The sequence below is a fragment of the Oryctolagus cuniculus genome, chromosome 14 (genome assembly GCF_051225735.1).
Source record: "Oryctolagus cuniculus isolate XC-2025 breed Fujian yellow rabbit chromosome 14, ASM5122573v1, whole genome shotgun sequence".
Lineage (NCBI taxonomy): Eukaryota > Metazoa > Chordata > Mammalia > Lagomorpha > Leporidae > Oryctolagus > Oryctolagus cuniculus.
Genome location: NC_142880.1, coordinates 62,667,740 through 62,690,397, shown reverse-complemented (window position 1 = coordinate 62,690,397; position 22,658 = coordinate 62,667,740). Strand labels below are relative to the sequence as shown.

The 22,658-nt window shown below is 37.5% G+C and overlaps 1 protein-coding gene across 2 annotated transcripts in view; it reads right to left on the bottom strand.

Annotated features, from left to right (window-relative positions):
• Nucleotides 1–1,285: 1,285 nt before the first annotated feature.
• The window catches only part of NIPBL (NIPBL cohesin loading factor), a 219,835-nt gene continuing 198,462 nt past the window's right edge, over nucleotides 1,286–22,658 (bottom strand). The window contains exons 38-47 of one of the 2 annotated variants that reach the window (XM_089312739.1): nucleotides 22,538–22,628; nucleotides 19,976–20,149; nucleotides 18,377–18,567; nucleotides 16,202–16,309; nucleotides 15,548–15,748; nucleotides 10,726–10,872; nucleotides 8,813–9,087; nucleotides 5,377–5,551; nucleotides 2,774–3,003; nucleotides 1,286–2,261 (exon numbers count right to left, since the gene is read on the bottom strand). In XM_089312739.1, the coding sequence (XP_089168865.1) occupies nucleotides 2,255–2,261; nucleotides 2,774–3,003; nucleotides 5,377–5,551; nucleotides 8,813–9,087; nucleotides 10,726–10,872; nucleotides 15,548–15,748; nucleotides 16,202–16,309; nucleotides 18,377–18,567; nucleotides 19,976–20,149; nucleotides 22,538–22,628 (1,599 nt within the window). In that variant the 3' untranslated portion in view covers nucleotides 1,286–2,254. The remainder of the gene's footprint in view (nucleotides 2,262–2,773; nucleotides 3,004–5,376; nucleotides 5,552–8,812; nucleotides 9,088–10,725; nucleotides 10,873–15,547; nucleotides 15,749–16,201; nucleotides 16,310–18,376; nucleotides 18,568–19,975; nucleotides 20,150–22,537; nucleotides 22,629–22,658) is intronic. The other variant, XM_089312738.1, reaches the window with a different exon arrangement.

Genomic DNA, 22,658 nt, shown 5'->3' with positions numbered 1-22,658 from the left:
GCCATTATCACATTTATCAGCAAATTCCTATTTCCTTATCTACAAAAAGTGGCTAAAATATTTAACTAGTAGTTTTTCTGAGATTTAGATAGGCACATAGCTTTCAAAACTGTTTTTTCTTTTTTTACTTGTAGTTTATTCTTCAGTACCCTCTATGCTAGATTTATTATATATATTCTTATATTTTCTCAACTGGTATTATACTCTTATTTTTATATTATTATTTTCATAAACTACCACAAATCCTTCTGATATATAAACAAACTCCAAGGTGGGGGATAGCTAGCTTTGTCCCAAAGAGTTCAGAGTACAAGAGGAGAAAAAACATGTAATTAATGGGAACAAAATAAAGACTGAGAAAACATTTCCTTCAAGAAAGCATTCTAAAAGAATTCTACAGAAGAAATCAATCCTGAATTTTCATAGTGGTTTCAGAGATGTTCACAAAAATGTATTTTATGGTGATGTCACTCTTCCTCACAAATTGAATATCTTCACTTTTTGCCAATTTTATAAAACTTGGCATTCTAGAAATCAATGTTTTCAATGTTAAAAGTAAGTGCATATTTGTAAAGGAATTAAATTTGAACAGACTTCATTCACTATTTCTCATGTCAATTATACAAATTAAGAGGTTAAACAAATTCTTACCAATTTTAGTTAAAGTATTTGTTGCAACTAACGTAAAAATGACAACTGCTCCCAAAAGATTTATGATGAAACTTTTAGAATAGAAAGTGAGCATTTCAAGTAGTAAAATAACCCTTTTTGGCATTAAAATTAATTTGTGAAAAATGTCATCATGAAGTGTCATACTTATTTGAACTCTACTTCTAAAATAATATGGCATCATTTTTACCAAGAGAAATGCTGGAATTCCAGAACAGCAGGATTGTTACCTTCCCCGAGTTTTATAAAGTAAATATTACCATCAGAACATCACTAGAAAGAAATTGAAGCATACAAAGAATAAACTATAGTTTCTTTTTATATCAAAATGTACTCTTGAAAATGTGTTTGGCACAGTGCTAAATCATATATAATTAATACTAAATATTGCAGGATACAATAAAACCCTGGAGTTAATCGTTTACACCCTCTTATAGGAATGAAAATTATAGATACCAGTTATTCAGAAGTCAGCCTATACAAATTGTATAAACAATATTATATGTTTTGCTTCGAAAACCAGTGATATAATAAATTTTACATAAAAGACTGCAAAATAATATAAATGGATTTAAACAGATCTTTACAATAAGAAATTCAAATGGAAACAGACAAGTAACAAAGAGAAGTAAAAAAATTTATTGCAGTATTCGCTCCACCAGATTGCCTGGGGATCCCTTTTCTTGTATTGTTTTCAGGGTGACCTAATACAACAAAATCTACATTTACAAAAACTCCTTCTGCAGATAGGTCATAGATACTGCATGCTTTTTTTTTCAACAGAATAAATTATATATCCAGGAGATTCTGCCATTTTACAGCCTGGAAAAAAACAATGCTTCCCTGGAAACTGGGCTAAGCTAAAGAAAGCCATCCGCTGCTAGGTTAAACTCCAAGAACACTTTATTAAGAACATTAACAGACTAATTTCCAACATTCACTTGTTTATTTTTTTAAACAGAAAGTTTTTTTCCAAGATATAAACAATTTTTGTTAAACTATAATACAGTGGGAGTAAAAATGAACTGAGAATCTGTTTCTGCTGCACAACAGCGAAGGGAGCTCCCACAAAAATGTTTGCCCAACATTTCCTTCTTTTGTTCCTGTATCCCAGGTTCCACTCTTACTCTTCAAAAAACTGATTTTTTTTTTGCCAGAATGTTGATATTTCAAGTTTTTCTGCCTTTAAAAAAATTCCTGTAAATTTGGCTGCATGTACAAATTCATTAGCTGGAAGTCCCATCCTTGGCGGCATACAGGGATCGTAAAGTCTGAACAACTTTATTAGTCAGCTTATTAGCACTCGTTAGAGCAATTTTTTTGTAAATAATGTCTGACTCTTTAATAGTGTCTACCCAAGGCACCAGTTTGCGGCCATCACGGCGCTTAGCCTCAGTCCAGGAGCCACTGTAGGAGCCTGCCATCCACTGAACACTGAAGCCATTGCTGGTTTTCTGTACTACTCTTGCAATTTGTGGTCGATCTTTGTACTTTGGACAGCAAATAGCGATGACATCCATGACGTCAACACTTTCATTCATCTGTGCTGCCAACTCCGTAGAGTCTGAATTTCGTTTTGACCTTCTCAATGACTAAAACATTGGGAGGGGGAAAAAAGACCAAGTGTTACACAAAATAATTTTAGTGAAATTATTGTTTTTATTGCTTTTAATCCCTTGACGCCGGGAGTTGGGATTTCCCGGCACACTTCCATTGCCGGCAATGAGACGCACCGTGACCGCCAGCGCCAAGGGGTTAACATATACTTGTAAAACCATATAACTCTTAATTTGTACCCGTGTCTTTACTCTTATTGATATATAAAATTATATATACATATGAACCATAAAGCTACATAAAACTTAGCAACAATAAAAAGGATAACACACATTAATACAATCCAAAGAAAAATTAATAACCCTTTATGCTGGATAAATCTTATTTCTTTTTTTTTATTGTCTTTTATGTTAAACTTTCTACAAAAGGATGTATAAATGGTTGAGTAGAGAATCTCTATCTACAAAATCTTTTCTCTTAAAAGTATTACATTACTCGGTGTACATTTAATAGACTGACATATATAAGCACATAAAAATCATTTTACGTAATACGCTGCGAAATACGTTGACTCCTCCTCCGCCTCACCCCTGAAGTGCCTCCTCCTCTATCCTCCCCATCACTTTCATCATCTTCTGTCTCTGCTGCTGTATTATTTTTAGGGCTGCCTCCTCCAAGCAGCGAGGTAATTGCTTTGTTCCGAGCATTTGTACTAGCTGACACTTCCCCTTCTTCCTCTTCTTCATCAGGGTCCAGATGTTCCATGAGAAGTTTGAACTAAAAGAAATAGATATCAATTCAGAGTTTTATAGTAAATATTCTAAGAAAGACTGTCAAATTTCTAAGTGGTTTCTAGGGCAGGAGTTTTGGCATGGGTGAAATAGATCCTAGCTACTGTCCAAGTTGGGATGGGTAAAGGTTTTCTGTAAAAGGTCATATTGTAGATATTTTTGGCTTTGCAGTTCATATGGGCCCTATCACAACCACACATATCTGCCACTTAAGTGTGAAAGCAGCTATAGATAATACATATAATATAATAGACGATACAATGGGTATGGCTGTTTCAATAAAACAAAGGAGGTAATAGGCTGGATTTTGCCCAAAGCCACAGTTTGCTAACTTTTGGTCCAAGTCTTTATATACCCAGGTATAATAATTTCAGATTTCCATCTTTTAGTTCTCTGCCCTCTTGGGTCTCTGCCAAGATAAGAGGACTTAAGAAGCAGAAAAGGACATAATAACTTTTAAGTGAGTACTAAAATATTTTTCCAATTCTGGATATATGGTTTGCAAAGTTCATGAAGAGCATAAAAATCACTGTGCAGATTTCTTCCTTGGTAAAAAAAATAAAAACAAAACCTTTATTCAGCTACTTGCTTTAAGTAGGTTAAGTTATAACAGTTTAGTTTTATTTATTAAGATAGTCTTCTAAAGACACTGCAAAATTGTTTATTATGTGGTGAAATAAACATGTAATTTACTATATTATTATAAGTGTACAATTTATTGGCATTAAGTTCATCCTCAATATCGTGTACCCATCACCAGCACCCACTTCCAGAGCTTCCTCATCATTCCAAAAAGACATTTTCTACTAATCAAACAATTCCCACTCAGCGCTCTCCCAAAACCCCAGTAATCTCTATCTTCTGTGAATTTTCTTATTCTTTCTTTTCTTTTTCTTTCTTTCTTTTTAAAAAATATTTATTGATTTGAGAGGCAGAGAGACAGAGACAGAACTTCCATTTACTGTTTACCTCCCAAAAGCTTGCAATGCTTGGGGCTGAACCAGAGCAAAGCTGGGAGCTGGAAACTCAATCCAGGACCCTCACATGGGTGTCGGGAGCCCAATTACTTGAGACATCACTTCTGCCTCCCAGGGTCTGCATTAGCAAGAAGACAGAATCAGGAGCCAGGGGCAGGTATTGAATTGAGACCCTCCAATATGGGATGCAGAAAAATTAAGTGGGATGCAGAAAAATTAAGTACTAGGCCAAATACCTGCCCCTTAAAGACATTTTTAACAGACACACTCACATACTTCTTGAATGTGTGTGTAGAGACGTATTCATGTATTATTTATGTAAAAATAAATAAGAGGCCAGCATATAGCACAGTGGGTTAAGCTGTCACCTGCAGTGCTAGCATCCCATGTGGGTGACAGCTTGAGTCCTGGCTGCTCCACTTCTGATCCAGCTCCCCGCTTATGGCCTGGGAAAACAGTGGAAGATGGCCCAAGTGCTTAGGCCCTTGCACCCACGTGGGAGACCCGGAAGAATCTCCTGGCTTCGGCCTGGCCTATCCCTGGGCCATTGCAGCCATTTGGGGAGTGAATCATTGGATGCAGGACCTCTTTCTGTCTCTTTCTGTCTCTGTAACTCTTTCAAATAAGTAAATCAAACCTTAAAAAAAAAAAAAAAAGTAGTACTTGTTGCCAGAAAAAAGAGGAACAAAATGGCCAAATAAGGCAAGAGGATGATTGTTAGTAGTTTTACCTTTTATGAAATAGAAACCATGCAATCCATTAAATTAAAAATGAAACACACATATACATTTTCCTATAATCTTTCATTTTTGTTAAAATAATTAGTGGGCTGCTGTTTTCTAAGAAAAAAATAATTATGATTCAGTTGGGTGCACTGGTAAGGGCAAGATAAAACTAGAAACTTACTAAAACCACAGAAATAAGTGATCCTGGTAACTCATGAAACTAATATGAAAAAAGTTATGTCCCTTCCAAAAGTTTACTTTTCTTTTTATTTTTGACAGGCAGAGTGGACAGTGAGAGAGAGAGAGAGAGAGAGAGAAAGGTCTTCCTCTTTCGTTGGTTCACCCCCCCCAATGCCCACTGCGGCCGGCACACTGCGCTGATCTGAAGCCAGGAGCCAGGTGCTTCTTCTGGTCTCCCATGTGGGTGCATGGCCCAAGGACTTGGGCCATCCTCCACTGCCTTTCCGGGCCACAGCAGAGAGCTGGACTGGAAGAGGAGTGACCAGGACAGAATCCGGCACCCTGACCGGGACTAGAGCCCGGGGTGCTGGCACCTCAGGCAGAGGATTAGCCTATTGAGCCATGGCGCCAGCCCAAAAATTTACTTTTCAAAAAATTCAATACAAGAAGGAATTAGTTTTTGGCTTTACTACTCACATCTAGATATTGTTTCACTATACTCCTCTTCACATCTTCAGTAATTTTGGAATTAGCCATATCACTCCGCAAGAAGTCCAATGTTTGTTTGGGATGAAAATGAACTCCCGTTTTTCGGTTTATCGCTTTATCATATACTTTTGCAGATTCAGATGGAGAGTATTTCTGAATTTTACTGTGTTGGGAAAACAAAGTGGAAAGGTTTATGAACTTTTCATGTACTTATACTGAAATTCAGTCTAGCTAAATTTTTTATATCTTTTATACCAAGTGTTTAGTACCAGAGCATTTTGGATTTCAGATTTTTTTCTACTTTGGAATATCTGCACATAAACAATGATATATACTGGGGATGGGACCCCTAACATGAACACATAATTAATTTGTCTCATATATACCTTATATACATAGCCTCAAAGTAGTTTTATACACTACTGTTAGAGTACCAGACTTGTTTTTTTAAAATTTTTAATTATTCAAAAGGTAGATAGACAGAGATGGATAGATTTCCTTTACTGGGTAACAAAGGCTGGGGCTGTGCCAGGGTGAAGCTGAAAGCTAGAAACTCAAGCTAAGGCTCCCACATGGGTGGCAATGACCCAACTAGCTGAGCCACAACCTGCACATCAGCAGGAAGCCTGAATCAGAAGTGGAGACCCCGTACTCCCATGTGGAGTACAGGTGTCTTATCCATGAGGTTAATTGCCTGAGTGGCACCTAAGTTTTGACTGCAACCCATCATATGAAGTCTGGTGTAGAATATTCTACTTGTGTAGTCATGTTGGTGCTCAAAAAGTTTTGGATTTTGGAGAATTTCAGATTTTAGATTATGAATGCTCAACCTGTAATTACATTGTTGTTACACAGATCACAGATTTCAACTAATGAATTTGACACTACATAAACAATTTTTCAAAGGGAAATAAAGACATAAAAGCAAAAAATAATATTCTCTTGAATACAGGCATGAAAGTGATAGGGATAGAGAAAAGATGCCTGGAGTAATCCAATGACAGATAAGCAGCATCATTTTAATGAAATTAAATTTTTCATTTTTATTTTGGGATACTATGATTGTGATTGTTGGGCAGCTTTAATATAATTGCAATAGTTACTAAATTGGTTTACTGCTTTCTACTTGATTGTCCCCTACCTATTCATTCTTTTCTTTCTTTCTTTTTTTTTTTTTGACAGGCAGAGTTAGACAGTGAGAGAGAGAGAGAGAGAGAAAGGTCTTCCCTTTCCATTGGTTCACTCCTCAATGGCCGCTACGGCCAGTGTGCTGCACTGATCCAAAGCGAGCCAGGTGCCTCCTCCTGGTTTTCCATGTGGGTGCAGGGCCCAAGCACTTGGGCCATCCTCCACTGCACCCCCGGGACACAGCAGAGAGCTGGACTGGAAGAGGAGCAACAGGGACTAGAACCTGGTGCCGATATGGGATGCCGGTGCCAAAGGTGGAGGATTAACCTAATGGGCCAGGGTGCTGGCCCCTTGACTATTCTTTTTTAAGATTTATTTATATATTTGAAAAGTACAAAGAGAGATAGATATCTTTTTTTTTTTTTTTTTGACAGGCAGAGTTAGACAGTAAGAGAGAGAGAGAGATAAAGATCTTTTTTTTCCATTGGTTCATCCCCCAAACGGCCACCATGGCCGGCACGCTGCAGCGGTGCACTGCCCCAATCCGAAGCCAGGAGCCAGGTGCTTCCTCCTGGTCTCCCATGTGGGTGCAGGGCCCAAGCACTTGGGCCATCCTCCACTGCACCCCCGGGACACAGCAGAGAGCTGGACTGGAAGAGGAGCAACCGGGACAGAATCCAGTGCCCCAATCAGGACTAGAACCCGGGGTCCCGGTGCCGCAGGCAGAAGATTAGCCAAGTGAGCCGCGGTGCCGGCCTTATTCATTCTTTTCATAGAAGCTAGAATGACTGCGTAAAATCTGCTTCAGATTATTAGCAATTCTGCTTAAAACACTTCCAACTCCTCAGCACTGTAGCAAAACCTTATAACATTTTAAATTATATTTCTCATGAAGATCTGGATCTCTAGTGTCTCCTGGGAGAGTAGAAACTCTGGCTACTTTATCCTCACTCTATTCTGTGGCAACAGATGCTAGAAACGAGACATGTCTACTTAAATGACATTACATGTCTCTTTTACATGAAACATTCTTTCTGGTTGGCCACTGACCAGGTTCACATTAATCATTAGCTGTCCTCCCTATTAACTTTATTTATTTATTTGTTTTTGCAGGCAGAGTTAGACAGAGAAAGAGAGACAGAGAGAAAGGTCTTCATTCCATTGGTTCAACCCCCAAATGGCCCTTATGGCCGATGTGCTGCACTGATCCAAGGCCAGGAGCCGGTGCTTCCTCCTGGTCTCCCATGCAGGTGCAGGGTCCAAGGACCTGGGCCATCCTCCACTGCACTCCCTGGCCACAGCATAGAGCTGGACTGGAAGAGGAGCAACCGGGACAGAATCTGGTGCTGCAACTGGGACTAGAACCTGGGGTGCGGAGGATTAGCCAAGTGAGCTGCGGCGCCGGCCCCCCTATTAACTTTTAATCTTGTGATGGCTAATCTAAGGTTTCAATGAATGTAAAAAAATGACCAGAATTCAATGGGCATAGGCAGAAAAGAGTTTCTTTTTTCTTTTCTTTTTTTTTTGACAGGCAGAGTTAGAGAGATACAGAGAGAAAGGTCTTCCTTCCATTGGTTCACTCCCCAGATGGCAGCTATGGCCGGTGCTGCGCCGATCTGAAGCCAGGAGCCAGGTGCTTTCTCTTGGTCTCCCATGCAGGTGTTGGGCCCAAGCACTTGGGCCATCCTCCATTGCCTTCCTGGGCCACAGCAGAGAGCTGGACTGGAAGAGGAGCAACCAGGACTAGAACCCGGGGTGCCGGCGCCACAGGCGTAGGATTAGCCTAGTGAGCCACAGCGCTGGCCTTTTTTTTTTGGAGGGGGGGCAGAAAAGAGTTTTAGCGACTAAACATGGGTAAGACTGTAAAGCATTCACAATAATCTCTATTTTTTGTCTCTTACTTTAAATAAAGTACTTGAAAGTACTATTTGCATTCTGTTAGAGCTCAGCCTAACTGGTTTTCACTTGCTCTTATTTCAATGTTTTTTATAAACTTAAATTTGTATACTATTTTAAGATCAGCCTGATTCTCTAATAAGTCCTTTTAGAGAAGTTCTTTATTTTGCAATGCATTATCTATCATCAAGTAAAGGAATATTTTTTTTTCTCCTTTAATAATAGAATGGGTAAATTATGGTATATTACACAACAGAATACTATAAAGCAATAAAAAGGGACAATTACAATATTAAAAGGAACATTTATAATATTAAGTAGGCAGGCAATCATAACTGGGAATCATATTTCTCTACTATTTGAACAGGGTAGTTTTTTTCCCCCTCTTCTCACTGCTTACCTATCAGAAAATCCACATAGATTCTTCAAATGTTGTTTTAACATTAGAAGCAATAAAATACCCTGGGAGACATTTGCAAATTCAATTAAAGGAGCTGAATTTTCTGGTAAACATTTCATCACTGAATTTATATCATCTTCTGAATCTGAATCTGAATCCGAATCTACACGCTTTCGTGATTTCCGAGGCCTGGAAATTTCTTCTTCACTCTCACTTGATTCATTTTCTTTACTGGGTGATGATTTTCTCTCTTTCCTTTTGTCCTTTACCATAGACTAAAACAAAGAAGAAATGATTCTGTTTGAAAAATGATAAAACAAAATGCCACTAACATAATTATGCTCTATTCAATAGCTTCAAAATGCTTCCTTAAATTAACAGCCCCTTGGCTTTCTATAAGTAACTGGAGATGTAACTGTTGTGGGTAAAAATTAAGGTTCAAGACTGAATAAAATCATATATAACAGCCTCACCTATAACCACTCCCTTGGGAAAATCTCTGAAAGGGAAAGGGGAATAATTTCAAAGGGAAATAATTTTTTAATAAGGATAGTAATGAAATAGAAACTAGCTTTTTAAAAAGTTGTCAACTTGGTACACAGGTAAGCCAGTACAGAGGTAAAGCAGTAATTATAATTTAACTGAAGAGAATATAGTAGGCTTGAACACCCCCAGTTTCTACCAAATTCTCTGTTTCAAAAATTTTTAGCAATACAATATACAACTTTTCTTGAATACTTAAATCCTGTTTTTTTTTTTTTTTTTTTTTTGCACTTTATGAAAACGTTAGCTATTAGAAAGAAACAAAGTCAACCAGTTTAAATGGGGGTAGGGAGAGGATCAAATTAATAAAAACAATTATTCAAAATGCAATTGTTAAGAAATACAATTAAAGAAACATTTACAGGTATAGCCACAACAGTAAGTGAAGTAAAATATGAGAACACGAGGTCTTCAGCTCCTGGGAAAGTATTAACTTCTCAAACTTTAATGTAATATAACACATTAGGGATTTGTTAATAAATACAGTCTGTTTTAGCGATTCAAAGGTGGAGTCTAAGATTGTACAGCTCAGGTAAGGCCAGTTTTCAGACTTGTGGTTTACACTTCAAGTAGAGAGGACTTTAGACATTACTATAATTTCAATCCTTATGTATCTAAAAGAACTTCTGTGATTACTAGATTTGGTAAGTTGAATTTTGAGCACAACAATTTTCTAAGATGTCATCTACTTGTATCATCAGGAACATGGAAATATTCCAATAAATTTGTAAAGAATTTATGGAGCGTTTACTATGTGTCTAGTGCTACACTAGGTACTTTCACAATTAAATCAGTTTTATTACTTTCTAAAATTATGGCAGAAAAGACACAAGGTTTTTAACAATAAATTCAGAAAAGATTTTGGGAGCACAATATGCCAACTCCATCTTGACGCTGTTGTTGACAGATAATGAGAGATCAATGATGCTATACATTTTGTTTCCTTATAAATAAACTGTCTATTTATATATCTTGATGTGTACTGCTATGGTCCACAGCATCACAAGATTTACAGAACAGCAATGTGCTATAAAATGGGGCTCAAATGGATATATGAATGGACAAGAAATACTTAAGATCAATGTTAAAGTGCGAAAAAATAAAGAAGTGAGATGGCTCATTGATAAAAACAATTCATGTATGTATGAAAAGTGACCTAAATGACCTACACATGACATTGTTTCAGATCTTTCTGAATAAAAATAAAAAGGTAACCCACTTTCTTTCGCAATTAAGTACTGCCCAGGTTTTAGTATGTTAATTTAGAAGGATTTTATATACCTGTGAAAATAAAAATAATGGGAAGCAAAAGAGAATAGCATGCCTGTATTTTTACAGATGTATTAAGAATAGTAATGTGTGTAACTTACCTCCTTGAATGACTGCAGTAGATTACTACCAGAAACTGAGAGTGTAATATCTATATGATGCATTATAAACAACGGCTCTTCCTGTGTCTGGTATGGAAAACAGGCTAGATTGTCTGCTATATACAAGAGCATAGTCACTTCTGTTTTCTGTAAATTTTAAAAAAAAAGGCACATATATTTAGTGGATACTCTAGAAACCCATCCAAAAAGCTTTTTTTTTTTAGAAAAAAATACTATAGGGCACTTTCACCTCAGCTAATGTGAGAGAAAGAAAGAGAAAGGGAGAGAGAGAGACAGACGCAAAGATAGGGATATGGTTGAGTGCAGGGTTGGGTGGGAAGAAAAAATGAGGCAGGAGATCAGAAATGGATTTTATAAAATAATCGTATACCCATTTTAGGAGATTTTTGTAGTGACTTCCACCATGTTACCTCAAGAGGGAAGAGGTGAAATTTTTTAGCGTACCCAAGTGAAGTTGCATGAAATTTTCTTATGGAGTAGTATATGGAATCTTTATGATAAATCCATACCACATCAGAAAGTATACATATGAATTCGTAATTGTTACTGTGTTTTTAAAGAGTTTAACCCATATGGAGATCAGTTACACACAGTTACTATTCTACCTTCAAAAACAAGTGGTAATTATAGTACTCTAGGTGGGCTAAAAGAGAAAAAAACATTCCAAATTCACATACTCATAGAACATTTGTCAGTTTGCTCTGTATGTGTAATTGAGAATATCAGTTGTTTTGACAATGTTACCAGCTTTATACTCTAAAAACTCTAAGATAGGCAAAATTTAAGAAAAAAATTAAGCTTACTACTACTTGCTTGCTTCAATAAGAAGTAACTTTAAACAGAGACTTTTGGAATTACATAATACAGAATATAAACAGAAAGACACATTAATATTCAAATTCCTGGGGAAGGATTCAGCACAGTGGTTAAATAGCTGCCTGGGACATGTATATCCCATACCAGAATGCCTGGTATGACTTTTGCTCCTCTACTTCTGATCCACCTTCCTGCTAATGTGCACCCTGGGAGGCAGCAGGTGATGGCTAAAGTACTTGGGACCCTGCCACCCACATGGGAAGCCTGGATGGAATTCCAGGCTTCTGGTTTTGGCATGGCCGAGCCCTGGCTATTGCAGAAATCTGGGATGTGAACTAGTAGATGAAAGATTTCTGTCTCTTTCAAATAAAAGATGAAAAAAAGATAAAATTTCTTTTACAAATTTATAGCTCAAAAAAAAAATAAAACCAAAAAAGGAAAAACCAAAAACATGCCCTCTTGTCATCTACCACCCCACTGTTCAAACAGCACTAAATTCAACAGCACCAAAAGCAACAACAAAAATCTCACAGGTCATATTATACACTCTTGTTGTTAATATTCAGAAGAGACTCTCACTTTTTCACTCTAAAATAAGTATTAGTACTTAATAAGTTACAGTTGAGGAAATGCAGACATAGAACCCTACCTCATCTGTTAGTTTTAACATCATAATATATAAGATATATATAATATTTTCCTACTTAAAATTTGAACAAACCTTTTCAAAATTATTTGAAATTCTTCAACGCTGTTCATTGAAGTTTTACATTGTCCTTCCATTCAAAATCAACCTTCTTGAAAGAATATACTGCTCTCATGTCTTTTCCAGTATTCTAGAAAATCTGTTTTTGCCCCTCACAGCTTGACTATTTCTATCAAGTCTGTCAATCATTCCACTCTGGTTTTCACTCTTTATTCTCCTTGACTTCTTAGCAAAATCTAACTCTGTTACCTGAAGTTTCGTTCCTGAAACCTTCTTGTTCCTTAGCTTTCTTTTCCTACCTCTTTGACTATTTCCCTTCTGTGTCCTTCTCAGGTCAACTCTTTTTCAAATTGCCTTCAGGGAGAGTCCCATTATTTTTTCAGATATCCAAGAGAAAAGTATTCCAGTTTATCCTTCGATTATTCTTTTTTTTTAAAGATTTATTTATTTGATAGGTAGAGTTACAGACAGTGAGAGAGACAGAGAGAAAGGTATTCCATCTGATGGTTCACCCCCCAAATGGCCGCAATGGCTGGAGCTACGCCAATCTGAAGCCAGCAGTCAGGTACCTCTTCCTGGTCTCCCATGTGGGTGCAGGGCCCAAGCACTTGGGCCATCCTCCACTGCTATCCCAGGCCACAGCAGAGAGCTGGACTGGAAGAGGAGCAACAGGGACTAGAACCTGGTGCCGATATGGGATGCCGGTGCCAAAGGTGGAGGATTAACCTAATGGGCCAGGGTGCTGGCCCCTTGACTATTCTTTTTTAAGATTTATTTATATATTTGAAAAGTACAAAGAGAGATAGATATCTTTTTTTTTTTGACAGGCAAAGTTAGACAGTAAGAGAGAGAGAGAGATAAAGATCTTTTTTTTCCATTGGTTCATCCCCCAAACGGCCACCATGGCCGGCGCGCTGCAGCCGGTGCACTGCCCCGATCCGAAGCCAGGAGCCAGGTGCTTCCTCCTGGTCTCCCATGTGGGTGCAGGGCCCAAGCACTTGGGCCATCCTCCACTGCACCCCCGGGACACAGCAGAGAGCTGGACTGGAAGAGGAGCAACCGGGACAGAATCCGGTGCCCCAACCAGGACTAGAACCTGGGGTGCTGGCACCGCAGGTAGAAGATTAGACAAGTGAGCCGCGGCGCTGGCCATAGATATCTTTCACCCACTGTTCACTCTTCAAATGGGTGTAACTTAGCCAGGTTTGGATTGGAACAGGCTGAAGCTAGGTACCAGGAACTTCATCCTGGTCTCCCATAAGGATGGCATGGACCCAAGTACTCGGGCTCTCTTCTGCTGCCTTAGTAGGAAGCTAGATAAGAAGTAGAGCAGCTGGGACTCAAATCAGAACTCTAAAATGGGATGGTGACTTAGCCAGCCATGCCACAATGCTGGTGGTCCCTCCTTTGGCTATTCGTATCACAGAAACATTTATCTTATTCCTGCCATAAAACATGTATTTCCTTTCCTACTATTTATTCTTTTTTCCTACTGTCATGATAATACTCCTTTATTACCTTTAGTGTGAATGTTCTTAGGACTTGTCCCCATCATTTTATTTTTCTATCATTCTTTACTATCTACAGTTTCCCCTATATACTTTTCCTCAACATGATTTTTCTGTCCCAAATTATATCTATTCATTATTTCCCACAGATTCTTACCACTGTATTTTTACACCTGCCTAGAATATCTTCCTTTCCTGCTTTATACAGTAGATCTGTATCATCTAATCCCTCTAGGTCTTCAGAGATTTGTTCTCTGATATCCTTGTTGGAAATAGTCAGAAGAAAGCACCACATTATTAGAACTGGATTTCTAATACAGCATTTCAAATGCTGAAGTAATAGAGTATCCATCTGATGACACAGACCAGGAAGTGATACCACACAGGAATGAAACTCAGGAAAGAGTCACTGATGGAAGCAATGTCATCAGTATGAACCACTGGGTGTACAGTTAAGGTATGCTAACCTTTTATTTGTTTTATTTTGTCCTATACCCACAACTGGAGGTAAAATCCTTTGAGGATAAGAACACTACATCATACCATCTTGTTTTAGTACAATGTCCTATGCACTATGAAAGCTTAATATTAATGATGTTATGATAATGATGATGATGATGGTTATGATATATTATATTCTAGGCATTTCTGAAATAGATATCTACAATACTTATCTGCCAGATCATACGTCCAAAAACTTCACAAGTACTTTAAAAGAGGTCTAGTAAGGTCCCTATACTCCGCTAATTATCATTTTGCTTCATTGCAAAAATCTGGTATCTAGTTAACAAGTTATTAAAATAAGAAAATAGCTATACACACATGGCACTCATTTGTTAGTTCTATATGGGTAGACAACACATCTGCTGTTGCTATTTAATCCTTTTTTTTTTTTTTTTTTTTTTTTTTTTTTTTTTTTTTGACAGGCAGAGTGGACAGTGAGAGAGAGAGACAGAGAGAGAAAGGTCTTCCTTTGCCGCTGGTTCACCCTCCAATGGCCGCCGCTGCAGCCGGCGCACCGCGCTGATCCTGGCAGGAGCCAGGAGCCAGGTGCTTTTCCTGGTCTCCCATGGGGTGCAGGGCCCAAGCACCTGGGCCATCCTCCACTGCACTCCCTGGCCATAGCAGAGAGCTGGCCTGGAAGAGGGGCAACCGGGACTATTTAATCCTCTTATCTTTTAGCACAACGGCCAGCACATAGTAGGTGTATAATATTTGTTTAAAATGAATTAATAAATTAAAATATAAAGAACAGGATGGTCTTTTTCTTGGCTTTTGGTACTGGCCAGTGCAACCTGTGCAACAGAATAGCTGAAAGTGTCAAAGCTGGAACTACACAAAAGTGGACTCTGCATTAAGGAAATTGAGTTGAACACTAGAGATCTCATTAGTCAAAAAACAAAAACCTCAACCATTTATTCTCTAACGATATTTGAGTCCTACAGAAATGAGAGAAACCCATTTTATTTATTATTTGTTTAGGTAATCTATTCCCAAAGTGATAGCTTTAGTGATGTAGCTTATTTAAAGATATGGTTACAGACACAATAATCAAAGTTTATAAGATATTCATTTTAAACAATTACATACTTTATTCCTCAACAGACTTATTCTCATGTAAAATTTCCCCTGAAATCTTGACTGTATACCTTGTACATACAGGGTTAGGGAAACACATTTAATATAGTCACTAGCATTTATAAAAATGGCAATACAGACATAACATTTGTAGAACATTTATTTCCTTAAAGTAATAAGTTTTTATGCTTACTGCTGTGTCATCAAAGAGGTTGAGTAAAGAAATAAGAAAGGCCCGTCTGTGCTGGCGGTTTCCACGGATCATGGAGTAAAGGTGTGAGCACAAAGCACTGGAGGACTCATCTTGTCTGAATCCCCTCACAGGATCCTTTAGGCACGTGTTGATTGCCTGTTGTACCTGATAAGACATCTTCATACCAGCCACTGCTTTCATCTGAAATCAATAAAAGCCTCATTTTTGCCAGAGAAATTAAGAAAGTGAAGTTAAAAATATACTTTGAACATTACATTTGGAGGCTAAATTCATTATTTAGTTTTCTTATTTAAAATGATAATATCAGAGAATGAACAGCTGAAAGGAAGATTAGTGATCACCTATTCCAACTCCTTCATTTTATAAAAGAGAAAACTGAGATAAGAGTGTTGTTGCTGTCAAGATCAAACAAGTATGGTCTTGGACCCATGCTTGCTGATTTTTAGTGTTGCATGCTTATCTCTAACCCCCATCATAGAGTTACTTCTAAATCAGAGCAAACATCATGGAGAACAAACTTACTTGCATATACTAGTCAAAGCATTTTATGAATGGGAAATGGACATTTACCAAAGAGATAGTTTATTTAAGAAAGATGCTTAAATTTAGGTTATACAATTTAAAAATACATACATGAATGAATCCAGCATATTTTTTGTCTATTTCCACAAGCTGCTGATCAGCCTTGTTCCGCATAGCAGGTTCTGGATCTGTGCCCATAGCAATTAAATATGGTACACACTGGAAGTAAAAATAAAGAATTTATAAGACATAAGAGTAGTAAAACTATGTATCTCAACATATGTCAAAACTTGTGTATCTGGGATATACGAATTTAACTTTACAGACCTTCCTATAAAAGCTATGTTTTCATGTTCTCTTAAAAATGAGTTTTCTCTACTTTTGGTTCAAAATAAGAAAGCATCAGCAAAAATACTGATATGGTGAAATTCTGACCAACTTTACTGTGAAGTTAAGGCTCTTCACATATAAAGCACTCACACACTCAGAATATCTGTTTAAGATTATGATAAATACTCCAAATGTACACACCAATTTTTTAAGCTTAAATTTGCTATATAAAGATAATGTGGTAATTTGTTTTCCATACTAAAAGCTAAGAAAATTTTATTTTATTTTTCCACAAAGTTGATTTCAGACATGGCTTTAAGGATCAAATAGTTGGTAATAGTCATATTCACTATATTTCTAAAGTCAAGAAACACCATTACTATGTTGAATGAATCTGAATCAAATATCAATGAGAAGGTCATAATAGCTACCACAAACATTAAATATATATATAGATGTGGCACTACATGAAAGAAATTATCATGGATTAAATCCTGGATCATGAAATAAAAAAGTATATTTCACCTACCAATGTCTGAAAAGACTTTACATTAGATAATACTATATCCATATTAAATTCCTTAGATTTGATGACTGCATCATGGTTTTGTAAGACAATGTTCTTGTTCTTAGAAAATATACGCTTGAGTGTTTACAGGTAAAGAATCCTATTATTTGAAACTTATAATGAAATAAAGTGATTCAAAAAATATATAAAGATATAAAGTAAACGTGGCAAAAGTTAACAAATGGATAATATAGGTATACAAAGTATAAAGGAAATCAAGAACCACACCTGCAATTTCTTTGTGAGTGGGAAATTTTTTAAAGAGTAGCTATGATAATACCAAGCACCAAGTAAGAGGAGCCTTAAGTATCTCAAAAAAGTGAGAGTTTCAACACTGTAATAAGCAGTCTTAATGATAACCTGAATTGTGAGAATACGTTAAATACTTATTAACATGCTTTATCTCATGAAACAGGAAAGAACACAGTCATCTTTAAATATGGCATATTTTAGAGAAAGTTTCATGAAAAACAGCCAAGATACAGATTTTTAAAGGCAAAGACTGGTTATTTAATAATTTCACTTCTATATTCTATGTTATTCTCCCGATCATGAACTATACGAGCATTGGCTGCCAATTCTCAGTAATGCTATTCCAAAAACATTTTTTAACTTATTATTTCATTTATTTGAAATACACAGAGAGAGAAACAGAGAAATCTTCCATCTGCTGGTTCATTCCTCAAATGTCTACAAGTGTCAGGGCTAGGACAGGTCAAAGCCAGGAGCCGAGAACTCTATCGGAGTCTCTTACATGGATGGCAGGGCCCAAGTACTTGGGCTATCATTCATTGCCTCAGGGTATGCATTCGCCAGAAGCTAGAAGTAGAGCTGGGCCTTGAACTCAGGGACTCCACTATGGTATATAGGCATCCCAACTGCTAGGTCAAATGCCTGCCCCACTAATATGATTTATACATTGTTCTGTTCTCTTATCAATGCTCTGAAGTGTTGAGTAGCTGATATCTCCAAAGTAAACATGAGAAAATGGAGATCAGATTATATACCTTACTCTTCTGTGGACTAAAATTCCACCCTGTTGAACAGATTAGTCTTAAACCCAGTTCATTCCTGACATTATATATCATTGGTTCTCAGGGATGAGAGTAAATATGGATTGAAACAAATTTGTCATTTCTATTTTGAATATTTACTTGAGTATGTATGTTCTATGTATGTTCTACAAATTTGAAGTTTGTTTGGTAGAGACTACATTATGAACACAGAAGTATGGATATTTTTCAGTAATAACAATATAAAGGAATCCTTTAAGAATTTAGCACAAATTAAAGATTAAGAGGAATAAGAAACTACTTATTCTCTATGCAATGTCAAAAAATGACAATGTGACTCTTGCATTAAGTGCTGCTGCTACAAAACATGCTTACCTGAACTGGATGAATAAGACCTTGGTTTAGAGTCAATGCAATGACATTTAGGGCAAAGTGGCGTACACTTGACTGGGTGTGAAAAAAGGCCTCAAGCACCTGTTTGAGGTAAAGTTGCATGATGGAACTACTCATCCCTGAGGAAACATCACCCATTTCTTTTAAGTCTTCCTGTTTTGCAACTTTTTTCCCTACAAAAATAAACAGAGTTAATACATACATAATACATATATATTAAAACAAGAGCATGTATACTAACTTTACTAGGTACTCCCAAAATAGATCACGATTAAAAAAAAAATCACAAAATATTTTTTTTTTGTTTTTTGTTTTTTTTTTTTTTGTTTTTGACAGGCAGAGTGGACAGTGAGAGAGAGAGACAGAGAGAAAGGTCTTCCTTTGCCGTTGGTTCATCCTCCAATGGCCGCCGCGGCGGCCGGCGCACCGCGCTGATCCGATGGCAGGAGCCAGGAGCCAGGTGCTTTTCCTGGTCTCCCATGGGGTGCAGGGCCCAAGCACCTGGGCCATCCTCCACTGCACTCCCTGGCCACAGCAGAGGGCTGGCCTGGAAGAGGGGAAACCCGGACAGAATCCGGCGCCCCGACCGGGACTAGAACCCGGTGTGCCGGCGCCGCTAGGCGGAGGATTAGCCTAGTGAGCCGCGGCGCCGGCCCCAAAAATCACAAAATATTATAGCTAGTGTTCTCCCACAAATTATTTAATTTTTTTAAAAAATATCATTTATTTGAAAGAGTTAGAGAGAGAGGTAGAGACAGAGAGAGAGTGGGAGCGGAGGGCTTCCATCTACTGGTTCACTTCCCAAATGGCCACAAGAGTCAGAGCTGAGCCTAACAGAAGCCAGGGGCTTCCTCTGGGTCTTACACATGGGTGCATGGGCTCAAGGACTTGGGCCATCCTCCACTGTCTTTCCAGGTGCATCAGCAGGGAGCTGGATTGGAAGTGGAGCAGCCGGGACTTGAAGTGGTGCCCATATGGGATGCCAGCACTGAAGGCTGTGACTTTAACCTGTTGTGCCACAGCATTGGCCCCTCTTCCACAATTTGAAATTTTTTTTTTTCACTTGTTTAAAAGTGGAAAGAGAGAGAGACCGACAGAGATAAAGAGAGATGGCTCTTTCTTTCATCTGCTGGTTCACTCCCCAAATGCAATAACAGCTGGGACTTGGTCAGGCCAAGCCAGGAGCTAGGATTCAATCCAGGTCTCCTTTGTGGCAGGGACCCAAATACTTTGGCCATTCAACTGCTGCCTTCCAGGGTATGCATCAGCAGGAATGTGAAATTGGAAGCAGAGCTGAAACTCAAACACACTCTTGTATGGTGTGAGGACATCCCAAGTGAAGCCTTAAGCACTAAGGGCAAACACTTGCTTTCTCACCAGAGTGGTGACATTTTCTCTTGTCTATGTCAGGAGGCTCTTTTGAGACCCCCTCTTCCTTCAAAAAGTTAATGTTTACACACACACACTTAACTGAATTTTTCATCCAATCCATAAGGAAATTTAGATAACTAAATTAAAGCAAATGAGTCAGAGTATCATACTGCAGAGGTGCTGTGAAATTTTATATATACTTGCACTTACAGTCTCTATCTGCCTGCTGCATACGGGTATCCTCTTCTTGTAGATAGGTCTGGAGGTTTTTCAACACTTGTATTTTTAAATTTACTGAGGAGTTTTTATCAGACAAAATATTATTATACAGATTCTTCACTTCTTGCTCAAACATTAGGCTTGGATGCTGAATAAAGGCAAATCCTAAAGAGATGAAAAAAACTTCATATATTTATATTAAAAATTAAATACAACATCTAATGAAAATGTTGATAAATTATATAAAGAGCTCCTTATTTCAAAAAACAAAAACTTAAAATGACTGGAAGAATATGCTGGTGGCCTTACCTAGAGAAGTATTAGAGCAGGTACTTCTTTCCCAATGAATTAAAAACAAGAAATTGCATTTCAAAGGAGAATTTCACAAGGAAGAAACCTTGAGGAGGGAGCAGGGCCTAGTGGCTAGGGGAGTGGATTAGGAGTCAGGAGTCTTGGGTTCTATTCCTGGCTCCACCACTGACTTGTAGTGTAACCTTGGGAGAGTCACATAATCTCTCTGTGCCTCAATTCTCCATCTGTAAAATGGGGACAATAACATTTACCACCCACCTACCTCAAAGGGATGCTTTCAGGATTTAAGATATTAATGTTTGCAAACATTTTTCAGATCCCTAACAGAAGATACTACATTGACATTAATTTTTTAAAATGTAAACATATCCATTTTATGAAATAGAATAATTCTAAAATAAACTAGAGTTCAAATTATCTTCCATTTCTTTTTCATATGGCCTTATAACTTATGAGGCCATCATGCTAATTTCATAACCACTAATTGTGAAGTATTATTATCCATGTTTACTTATTTTTATATATATAAAAATGATTTGAGAAAGAAAGTAAAGATTCTCAATGATGGTATTTTTGGTATCAGTCAACAAACTAACAGCATAGAGTGATCAAATAACTAGCCCAAGGTCACACAAGATTAACTATGGCCCAGGCAAGATGTCTTTTTTAAAATGATCTAGAGGCATTACTTTCTGGGAAATGTTGCTTCTTTAGATAAAACTTCATTTACTATTCATTCTCTAGTTAGCTGTAACACTATTAATTTTGCCCCTTCATATATATAATAACTGAATATTTAAAGGTATATATATGTTGGCTTGAAGATCATCTTGTACCACTGCGACTTTCTAGCAAACTATGTCTGATTTCTTACTATATTTTCTCTAAGTAATTTTCTGAAAGGTATGGAGAAGAAATAAGATAGTAAGATTTAAATTCACTTACAGATACTATAAACATGATTTAATGACGGATGAGTAACTCAGTATCTTTCACTATTCATCTTTGTTTAAAAAAATACAAATGACCACCCATGCAGATTAACTGTAAATCTTGAAAATGTTTCCAAAACAAAATTTCCAATTAAATTACTAACTTTTATAGGATAGCTTTATGTGTACCTGACCAAAACAACAAAACCCCAAAACATGGACAGATTGTTCCTCTTTTTATATAAAAAGTGCATTCAATTTGGATACTTAAATGCTATCCCTCTTCCCATTTTCCCACACTCTAACTCTTTTTCAGATAATCCATATAGGCCAATGTGTTCAACATGTTTTTTACTATATCAATGCACCTGCAAAAATATGGAATAGGTATACATCCAGCTGACACTGCGGCTCAATAGGCTAATCCTCCGCCTTGCGGTGCCGGCACACTGGGTTCTAGTCCCGGTCGGGGCGCTGGATTCTGTCCTGGTTGCCCCTCTTCCAGGCCAGCTCTCTGCTGTGGCCCGGGAGTGCAGTGGAGGATGGCCCAAGTACTTGGGCCCTGCACCCCACGGGAGACCAGGAGAAGCACCTGGCTCCTGCCTTTGGATTAGCATGGTGCGCTGGCTGCAGCGCGTTGGCCGCGGCGGCCATTGGAGGGTGAACCAACGGCAAAGGAAGACCTTTCTCTCTGTCTCTCTCTCTCACTGTCCACTCTGCCTGTCAAACAAAACAAAACAAAACAAAACAAAAAGGAATAGGTATACATCCAAACTGTCCCTTTAGGTGGGTTTCTATATAAAGAAATATGTATATAATAAATATATCTATATAATATATAGTATATAATAAATATTATCTATATAAATATGTGTTTCTATATAAATAAAAGTCTTGTGTAGACTGCTCATTGTTTTAACTTGAAATGGCATGTAATAATAAAGCTTTGCATGAAAAAGAACAATTTAAAAAATATGTAAACAATACACAAATCCTTCTGCCTCATCTTCTTTTATCAAAGTCCTTTTTTCTTAAGATACCCTATGAAGTAGGGGTAGGAGACAGTATTGTTATCTCTACTTGCTAATGAAGAACTGATGAACAGAGAAGTTAAGTGGCTTGCTCAAGGTCACCCAGAGAGTTATTGGCTGAGCCAAGAATGGAATCTAGATATTTTAACCCCTAGTCCTCTGTTCTACTGTCAAGAGAAACATATTTAAACATTAACAAATTATTCTAACAATATTTACAAATTTGCTCCACCACTTAAAGACTTAAAAAGCTATAAAAAAATTTAGACCTAACTTACCTAGACCAATGATAGCTTTTGTTTGTACTTCTTCATCTGAATGTTTTGTAAAATACATTAACAGCTCAAGTACTTTATCTTTTATGTTAACCTAAGAAGGGAAAGACCACATTGAAGTATT